The sequence below is a fragment of the Hyla sarda genome, chromosome 6 (genome assembly GCF_029499605.1).
Source record: "Hyla sarda isolate aHylSar1 chromosome 6, aHylSar1.hap1, whole genome shotgun sequence".
In the NCBI taxonomy this organism is placed as follows: domain Eukaryota; kingdom Metazoa; phylum Chordata; class Amphibia; order Anura; family Hylidae; genus Hyla; species Hyla sarda.
Window position 1 is genome coordinate 119,937,218 of NC_079194.1, and position 10,000 is coordinate 119,947,217.

The 10,000-nt window shown below is 47.6% G+C and overlaps 1 protein-coding gene across 2 annotated transcripts in view; it reads left to right on the forward strand.

Annotated features, from left to right (window-relative positions):
• The window catches only part of RUVBL1 (RuvB like AAA ATPase 1), a 55,576-nt gene that overhangs the window by 16,077 nt on the left and 29,499 nt on the right, over positions 1 to 10,000 (forward strand). For both annotated transcript variants that reach the window (XM_056524843.1, XM_056524844.1), the window contains exons 4-6: positions 7,141 to 7,292; positions 7,470 to 7,559; positions 7,944 to 8,093. In XM_056524843.1, the coding sequence (XP_056380818.1) occupies positions 7,141 to 7,292; positions 7,470 to 7,559; positions 7,944 to 8,093 (392 nt within the window). The remainder of the gene's footprint in view (positions 1 to 7,140; positions 7,293 to 7,469; positions 7,560 to 7,943; positions 8,094 to 10,000) is intronic.

Sequence of the window (10,000 nt, forward strand, 5' to 3'; positions counted from 1 at the left end):
TTATTGTAAACCCCCCCCCCCTAAAACTTATATCTTTAGTAATATTTAGTAATATGTTGTCTCTCGAGATATTTAATATATATATAATATATATATATATATATAATATATATATATATATATTATATAATATATATATATATATAAAATATATTATAATATAATATATAATATAAAATATGAGATATGAGATATAATATAAGAGATATAATATAAGAGATATAATATAATATAATAATCTCTAACCCAGTAGTGAAGTTATGTACATCTCTGTCTCGAGCACAATGGTATTGGTTCCTGCAGGATGCTCTGTTTTTACGCTTGTGTCATTACTTATAAGGCAGACACAATAGCCACCCCTATGTTTTGTGACAAGTCACATCCTCAGGGGTGCTGAGGCTATACTGGCATGCTGGGCCAACAACTCCAGCTTTTATAGTGTGTCCAATTACTTCTCACTTTTTGTGCCAATACCATTTGTTTATACATAGGAGCATGAAATCTACCAATGCCGTTCCTCTTAACTTACTGGCCTTTAGATGTCTAAACTTTACACCTTTTACACCACTCTGGAGCTCTGCTTAGTTATCTGCGCACACATTCGGCTTAGTCCGAATAATCATTGACTGCTAGCGTGGTGAAGGGTGACTCTTTCACAATAAAGGGGGTTTAAAACCCTGTGGTCTTTTATGGGCTAAGAGGGATTAATGTAATGTCTTTTAGGGTGAAGGCACACTAGACTGATTAGTAGCAGAATTTGTTTGCATGCAAATTACATCTTTATGTAGATGCACAAAAGGACTGGCACGTGGTTACTGATGTCCCAGCCAGATTAGATAAAACATTTTCTCTATCTGCTCCATTGGGGGGACACACGACAGTGGGTATATCTTGCTGTCTCTAGGAGGTGTGACGCTATGGTGATAAAAAAAAAAAAAAAAGTCAGCTCCTCCCAGCAGGATACACCCGCCTTCAGGCTCTGAGCTAGTCAGTTTAAGCTTAGTGTCTTAAGGAGGTGGACATGGGCTGGGTTGCTCCAGACCAGGTCTTCTAATTTTTTTATTTTCCTAGTTAGGGACGTGTTAGTTTTTTATTCCTTTTCTTTTCTGTTTTCAGGTGGGGACTCAGGACTGCGGTTCCCCGTTTCCCCATTGCAAGTGAGGGGGGCACAGACATTGCGTATATGCGCTGTTAACCCCCCCCCCCCCCTCGCCAACGGTCAGCGCTTGGGTGGTACCTCACGGGGTCCGGGTCCCCCCTATTTCTCTGCTCGCCTCGCTCGCGCATAGCAGCCAGGCGTGATGCAGTTAACTAATGCTGACTGAAGACTTCACTGAAGACTCCAGTAGGTGAGTTCTTCTGACTGAGGTAAGTACTTCTCCCCTTTTTCTCCACAGGTACGGACTCGCAGCAGCTGGAGACACCCCCTGTTTTGGCCCACCCTTTAGTTTTTTGGGGCTAACTTACAGGGGTTGCACTTTATTACAGCTGCACTTTATTTTGGGGGAGCAGTGGCACCTGAAGGGGCTTCATATAGGGGGCACTTCACGTGTGTGTGCTTGGGGTGTCATGTCCATAGCGCCTTATTCCGGCACTTCACTTATGTGCGTGTGTGTGTTTAACTTGTCTCACAAGCGCCTTATAGGCGGCTGCCAGCCGCGGCGCTGTCCTGTGGCCGGGGCGCTCTCAGCGCCGGCTTAGTTTCACTTTGTCGCAGCGCCTTATAAGCAAGCGGCTGACAGCCGTGGCGCTGTGATTAGCTGTGCGCTTCTGTGCCGGCTTAATTCTTTTCATCGGCAGTCTCTGCCGGCGCTGGCCGCCCGCCATATTCCCCTGAGCGCACAAACGAGCGACAGGTGCGCTCGGGGGCAAGGAGCGGGCGCCATGACAGTTCTCCCGGCTGGTCTGTAGCGCCGCGCGAAGCTGCCTCCAATCAGTGCCGTGGGTGAGAATTTCAGTAGGAAGGGGGCATTTATTTAGTGACTTGCTTCAGGCACGCTCCTCTATTCCTATTGGCTGGTCTTTTTTCTCTCTCTCTCTAGCTGCACAGAGCGAGTCTCCTCACTGCAGCTGACAGGGTCCCTTCTTTTCCCTCAATATGTCCGTACCAGAGCTGTTCCTCCCTCTAAACAGAAACCTGGAACTTCAGTGACTTACTATCTCTGTAAGCACTGTAATACCAAAATGTCTGGCTCTGCTGAGCCCACTTGTCCTGCCTGCGCCACTGCTCCCCAAGACTCCCTGGTACCCCCTGATGCCCCTTCGTTCCCGGTGGATCCTGCAGCTCCCCCAGCCTGGGTTTCTTCCCTGACCCAGCATATGGCTGACTTGAACAAAGTCTTCCGCTCGGTGGCTGAGGCCTCCCGGGAAGTGGTGTCTGCCTTGAAGGGGTCTTCCCTGCGCAGGACCTCTGGAAGGGCTCGCTCCTCGTCTCTACATTCCTCACGCTCTCACAGGCGTCCTAGGGGTGCCTTGTCTGACTCTTCCAATGAGTCTTCAAGTAGACGTGAGCGTTCCCCTCGTGGGCACAAACGTCGCTCCTCCAGAGGATGTTCTTGGAGTCGCCGCTCTGCCACGCCAGAGCCGCGTTCTCGGTCAGAGTCTCTTCCCCCCCCCCCCCCCCCTCCAGGACTGCCTCTACCCATTCTCATTCCCCTGGTGGACGAGGCTTCCGATCCGGCATCTGACTCTGAGGACCGCCCTGACTCAATTGCAACAGTTAACTCTTTGGTTACAGCCCTGAGAGACACCTTTCACTTAGAGGACCCAGGATCTTCGGATGTCAATCCAGGAGTATCCTTTCATCGTGCTAAGCCAGCACCTCAGAAGTTCAGCTCTCGCGCTGACTTTGACGACATTCTGGAGACCGCATGGAAACATCCAGACAAGAGGTTCGTGGGAATCAAGACAATGCAAGATCGTTATCCATTTGACAAGATCTTTGTCACTAAGGTGGTTTCTCCTCCCTCAGTGGACCCACCAGTTTCCCAGATCAATAAGGCGACTACACTGCCTCTGGCAGATACCGCTGCCTTCAAGGATCCCACGGACAAGAAGGTAGACCCCTTAGCGAAGTTTGCCACGGAAGCTGCTGGCTCTTCTCTTCTCCCCATCTTCTCCTCCACATGGGTGTCCAAGGGCCTGTCGGAGTGGTGCCAAAAGCTCCGTCAGGATATCTTAGCGGGATCCCCCCCGGAGGATCTATCTGCTTTGGCTCTCCAATGCTCTAAAGCTGGGGATTTTCTGTGCGCAGCTTCCAGGCAGCCCGTTGTCCTGCCTATGCTGTGGGTCATCTAGCGGCTCTCCGCCGCTCTGTGTCTTAAGGCTTGGAATGCGGATGCCGCTTCCAAAAGATCTCTCACTGAGCTTCCCTTTACGGGTGGCCGTCTTTTTGGCAAACGCCTTGATGTGATTATCTCCGAGGCAACGGGAGGTAAGAGTTCCTTGTTACCTCAAAATAAGGCTTCTCCTAAGGGAAGGCCTTTTCCTTTCGGTCCTTTCGGACCTCCAGCTTCAACAAGGGATCCGGGCAGGCGCCCTCGCGGGACAAGTAGGCTCCCTCGTTCCGGGCTCGCCCGTCTTGGAAGTCGGACTCCAACTGGTCCGGCCGTTTTGTGCCCAAATCAGGCAACCGCAAGCCCACTAATGCATGAAGTGAGGCCCCAACCCGTGTTTTCTTCTCCGGTGGGAGGTAGTCTCTTACTTTTTCGAGACATTTGGACCTCTCACATTCAAGACTCTTGGGTCAGGGACGTGGTGTCAAACGGTTACCGGATCAAATTTGCATCCCTTCCGAGGGATCGCTTTTTTCGATCCCGGGCCCCCTGGTCGTCTCCTCCTGGCGAAGCAGTTTCGAGTGGCTCTCCAGTCTCTGCTTCTCCAAGGGGTTATCGTTCCTGTTCCTTCAGGGAACGTTTTCAGGGTTTCTATTCAAATCTTTTTGTGGTCCCCAAGAAGGACGGTTCTGTGCGTCAAATTTTGGACCTCAAGCGTCTCAATCTTCATCTTCTCATCCGCCACTTCCGAATGGAATCCCTCCATTCGGTAGTGGCGTCCCTGGAACAAGGAGAGTTCCTTTCATCGATGGACATCAAGGATGCCTAACTCCATGTGCCAATATTTCCGGGCCATCATCGGTACCTCCGCTTTGCGGTTCCGGAGGGGCACTTTCAATTTGTAGCCCTCCCCTTCGGTCTTGCCACGGCTCCTCGGGTCTTTACAAAGGTGTTTGCGCCAGTGATGGGCCTGTTACGGTTGAGGGGAATCTCAGTGATACCCTATCTGGATGACCTTCTCATCAAGGCTCCAACCAGGGCCCAGACTCTGGAGAATTTGGACATCACTCTCCAAACTCTGACTCGCTTCGGGTGGATGGTCAACCAGGACAAGTCAGTCCTCTGTCCTACCCAGTCTCTATCCTTTCTGGGACTTCTTTTCGACACTGCCTCTGCTCGAATTCGTCTTCCGCCGGACAAACGTCTGGCGCTCCGATCAGGGATCTACTCTCTTCGGACCCAGGTATCGGTCTCCATCCGCACTTGTATGGAAGTCCTAGGTCGGATGGTGGCAACTATGGAGGCCGTACCTTTTGCCCAGTTTCATTACCGTCCTCTCCAACTGGCGATTCTCTCTCGGTGGAACAGATCTCCTCTGTCCCTCGATCGTCAGATTGTTCTCCCTCTCAGGGTCCGTCAGTCTCTGCTCTGGTGGCTCCGCTCTCCCCTTCTTCTCCAAGGGTGGTGGTTTCTTCCCCTTCACTGGCAGGTTGTTGCATCGGATGTCAGCCTGTCGGGCTGGGGCGGCGTGTTCAGAGATTGGACGGTTCAGGGACTCTGGTCTCCCTAGGAGACCCTTCTTCTGATAAACATTGGAATTACGGGCGATTCTTCTTTGGGAGTCCCATCTTCAGTCCCGTCCCGTCCTGTCCGCATTCAGTCGGACAATGCCACGGCAGTGGCGTACATAAATCGTCAGGGTGGAACTCGCAGCTCGGCAGCCATGGCCGAGGTGACCAAGATTCTCTCCTGGGCGGAGAGCAAGGTTCTGACCATTTCGGCGATTCACATCCCAGGGGTGCTCAACTGGGAAGCGGACTTCCTCAGTCGGTCCTCACCCGACCCCGGCAAGTGGTCTCTACATCCAGAGGTCTTTGCGCACCTCTGCAACCTCTGGGGCATTCCGGACGTGGACCTCTTCGCGTCCCGGCACAATCGGAAGATCCTTCCGTTTGTGTCCAAGTCCCGGGACCCTCAGGCTCTGGCCGTGGATGCCCTAGTGATTCATTGGGCAGGGTTTGCCCTACCCTATCTGTTCCCCCCTCTTCCGCTTCTTCCCAAGGTGCTGAGGAAGCTCAAGGCAGAGGGCGTCCCCGCCATTCTGGTAGCTCCAGATTGGCCCCGAAGGTCGTGGTACGCCGACGTAGTCAGGCTCCTGGACGACTCTCCACTGCGCCTTCCGCTCCCTCCGGACCTGCTCCCACAGGGTCCTCTTTGCCACCCCAATTTACAGTCGCTGCATTTGACTGCGTGGCGGTTGAGACCACGGTTTTGAGGGCCCGCGGGTTCTCTTCCAAAGTCATTCGCACCATGCTCAAGGCTCGTAAGCCCTCCTGCAAGGATTTACCACCGTACTTGGAGGTCTTATTTTTGTTGGTGTGAAGTAAAAGACTTCTCCCCGGTGACCTTCTCTGTTCCCCGTCTTCTCTCCTTTTTGCAGTCGAGGTTGGAACTGGGGTTGTCTCTCAGTTCTCTTAAGGGTCAGGTTTCGGCCCTTACTGTTCTTTTCCAGCGGCCCCTGGCTTCTAATCCTCATGTCCGGACCTTTCTGCAAGGAGTGGCGTATGCTGTTACTCCTTATCGGTCACCTTCTCCCCCTTGGGACTTGAATTTGGTTCTGAGTGCCCTCCAGGGGGCACCCTTTGAGCCCCTTAGAGAGGTGTCTCTCCGCCTCCTTTCTTGGAAGGTGGCGTTTCTGGTGGCTATCACCTCCATCCGGAGGGTTTCTGAATTGGCAGCCCTTTCCTGCTGTTCTCCTTTTCTGGTGATTCACCAGGACAAGGTCGTTTTCCGGCCAGACCCTTTCTTTTTACCTAAGGTGGTCTCGGCCTTTCATCTCAATGAGGATATTGTCCTCCCGTCATTTTGCCCGCCTCCTTCTCATCCTAGGGAGCGCTTACTGCACAAGCTGGACGTGGTTCGGGCTGTTCGGTCTTATCTCTCCATCACTTCTTCCTTTCGTCAGTGTGGTTCCCTTTTCGTCCTGACGGAGGGTCGTCGCAAGGGACAACCTGCTTCGAAGGCCACCATTTCTAGGTGGATTCAGTCTGCCATTTCGGAAGCCTATCGCTGTAAGGGGAAGATTCCTCCTTTCAGGGTTGTGGCTCATTCCACTCGTTCTGTTGGGGCATCCTGGGCTCTCCAGAATAGAGCTTCGGCCTCGCAGATTTGTAAGGCGGCTACCTGGTCGTCTTTGCACACTTTCTCGAGGTTTTATCGGGTTCATACTTTTGCATCAGCTGATGCTTCCCTGGGGCGTAAGGTGTTGCAGGCGGCAGTGCATTAGGGATTACTTATCTGCCCACCCAAGGGACGGCTTTGGTACATCCTACTGTCTGTGTCCCCCAATGGAGCCGATAGAGAAAAGGAGATTTTTTAACACTTGCAGTAAAATCTCTTTCTCGAAGGATCCATTGGGGGACACAGCTCCTGCCCTTTTTTGGGGGTTTTTCTTCGTTCTCTGTCCGAGGGTGTGTTCAGTTATGTTTTTTCTTCTGGTTCTCGGACAGTTTTGGGTTTTTCCTTGACCTATTGGTCTCCTCCTAATGCTCTGGAACTTATACTGACTAGCTCAGAGCCTGAAGTATCCTGCTGGGAGGAGCTGACTCTTTTTAACACCATAGTGTCACACCTCCTAGAGACAGCAAGATACACCCCATGGTCTGTGTCCCCCAATGGATCCTTCGAGAAAGAGATTTTACGGTAAGTGTTAAAAAATCTCCTTTTTACTACATGTCAAATTTTAATTGAGAAGTTCTAACTTCTACCTGTAATAAAAATGCTAATTACAAAATGTTTGTATATATTGAGATATGTTATATAGTTATATATATATATATTCATTTTATTTTAATTTTTTTTGCAGGTCTTAGAATTCGTGAAACAAAAGAAGTGTACGAAGGAGAGGTGACAGAATTAACCCCATGTGAGACTGAGAATCCAATGGGTGGCTATGGCAAAACAATCAGCCATGTTATTATAGGCCTAAAAACTGCAAAAGGAACCAAACAGTTAAAGGTGTGTTGTCTATCTAGTTATTACACAATTGTGTACTTCTAATATCTATGTGGTCAAAGTTAAGTCTCCCACCTTTACCGCAATTAAGCTGTAATACCCACCATGTTGGACTGTGTTCATGTTTTTATTTCAGTATGTACCACTATGAATTTCCATGCTTTGCTTGTTTTTGTTTAGCTGGATCCCAGCATCTATGAGAGTTTACAGAAGGAGCGAGTGGAAGTTGGGGATGTCATCTACATTGAAGCAAACAGTGGTGCAGTAAAGGTAAGTCTATTGAATCTTGTATCCCAGTGGTCTCCAATCTGCAGACCTCCAGATGTTGCAAAATTATAACTCCCAGCATGCCCGGACAGCCAACGGCTGTCCGGGCATGCTGGGAGTTGTAGTTTTGCAACATCTGGAGGACCGCAGGTTGGAGACTACTGCTGTATTCCAAGTTTAAGGTGGGTTTGAGCATTCAGATTGAAAGAGCAGCAGCACGTTTGATATAACTTTCAAGAAACTGAGTTCCCTGTTAAACCGCAAAACTAAAATTGGGAATTTAGTCCTTTGCCTGCTATCAGCAGCCTGGCAGTCAGGGATTTGGCAGCCACTCTACAGCACACCTGCTTCCCTTTCACTAACCCAGATTCTGTCCCTACCACACAGAGGCAGGGCAGGTGTGACACCTATGCCACAGAGTTTGACCTTGAAGCAGAGGAGTACGTGCCCTTGCCAAAGGGCGATGTCCACAAGAAGAAAGAGGTGATTCAGGATGTCACATTACATGACCTGGATGTGGCGAATGCAAGGCCTCAGGTGAGTTAACCCCTTCCCTCTTTGGTGATTTTTTTTAAATTTTGCACTTTTTTTGTTTTTTCCTCCTTTCCGTCTTAAAAATCATAACCCTTTTCAATTTTACACCTGAAAATCCATATAATGGCTTATTTTTTTGCCCCACCAATTCTTTGTAATGACACCAGTCATTTTACCCAAAAATCTATGGCGAAACAGGAAAAAAAATTGTGCGACATTATGGAAGAAAAAACGCCATTTTGTAAATTTGGGGGCTTCCTTTTCTACGTAGTACGTTTTTCGGTAAAAATGACACCTTCTCTTTATTCTGTAAGTCCATACGATTAAAATTATACCATACTCACATAGGTTTGATTTTGTTGTACTTCTGGAAAAAATCATAACTACATGCAGGACTTTTTTCACTAAAATGCTGGTGTTACCCTACATTTTTAATTTTCACAAGGGAGAATAGGAAGAAGCCCCCCAAAATTTGTAACCCCATTTCTTCTGAGTAAGAACATACCCCATATGTGGATGTAAAGTGCTCTGCGGGTGCACTACAATGCTCAGAAGAGGAGCGCCATTGGGCAGAGAATGTGTTCAAAATTGAAGGCCACGTGTGTTTACAAAGCCCCCATAGTTTCAGAAAAATGGCCCCCCCCCCACATATGACCCCATTTTGGAAACTACACCCCTCACAAAATTTAATAAGGGGTGAAGTGAGCATTTACACGCCACAGTTGTCTGACAGATTTTTGGAACAGTGGTCTGTGAAAATGAATGAGGTTACAAATTTTGGGAGGCTTTTTCTCCTATTGCCCTTTGTGAAAATTGTACCCCTTGTGCATTGTAGTGAATAAAAAAATCTAATTTTTTCATTTTCACATCCAACTTTAGCAGAAATGTGTCAAACACGTTCCTTGAGGGGTGTAGTTTCCAAAATAGTATGCCTGTGTTTTTATTTATTTATTTTTTTTTTTTTTCTGTTCTGGCTCCATGGGGGCTTCCTAAATGTGACATGCCCCCCAAAAACCATTTCAGAAAAAAAACCTCTCCAAAATGCCATTGTTGCTCCTTCCCTTCTGAGCCCTCTACTGCGCCCGCCGAACTTTTTACATACACATATGAGGTATTTCCTTACTCAAGAGAAATTGTTACAAATTTTGGGGGGCTTTTTCTCCTTTTACCCCTTGTAAAAATTCAAAAACTGGGTCTACAAGAACATACGAGTGTAAAAAAAAAATTTGGATTTTGAATTTTCTCCACTTTTCGGCTATTCCTGTGAAACACCTAAAGGGTTAACACACTTTCTGAATGTCATTTTGAATACTTTGAGGGGTGCAGTTTCTATAATGGGGTCCTTTATGGGGTATTTCTAATATGAAGGCCCTTCAAATCAACTTCAAAACTGAACTGGTCCCTGAAAAATTCTGTATTTTTTTTAAATTTTGTGAAAAATTTGAAAGTTGCTGCTGAACTTTGAAGCCCTCTGGTGTCTTCCAAAAGTAAAAACATGTCAACGTTATAATGGAAATATAAAGTAGACATATTGTATATGTGAATCAATATATAATTTATTTGGAATTTTTCTTACAAGCAGAGAGTTTCAAAGTAAAAAAAAAAATGCAAAATTTTCAAATTTTTCATAAATTTTTGGAATTTACCACTGACATAAAGTAGAATATGTCACAAAAAAACTATATCTGATTCAGAATGAAAAGTAAAAGCATCCCAGAGTTATTGATGCTTAAAGTGACAGTGGTCAGATGTGCAAAAAATGCCCGGTTCCTTAAGGTGAAAATGGGCTGGGTCTTTAACACCTTAAGGACTCAGCCCATTTGAGCCTTAAGGACTCAGACAATTTTATTTTTACGTTTTAGTTTTTTCTTCCTTGCCTTAAAAAAAAAAAAATCATAACTCTTATATTT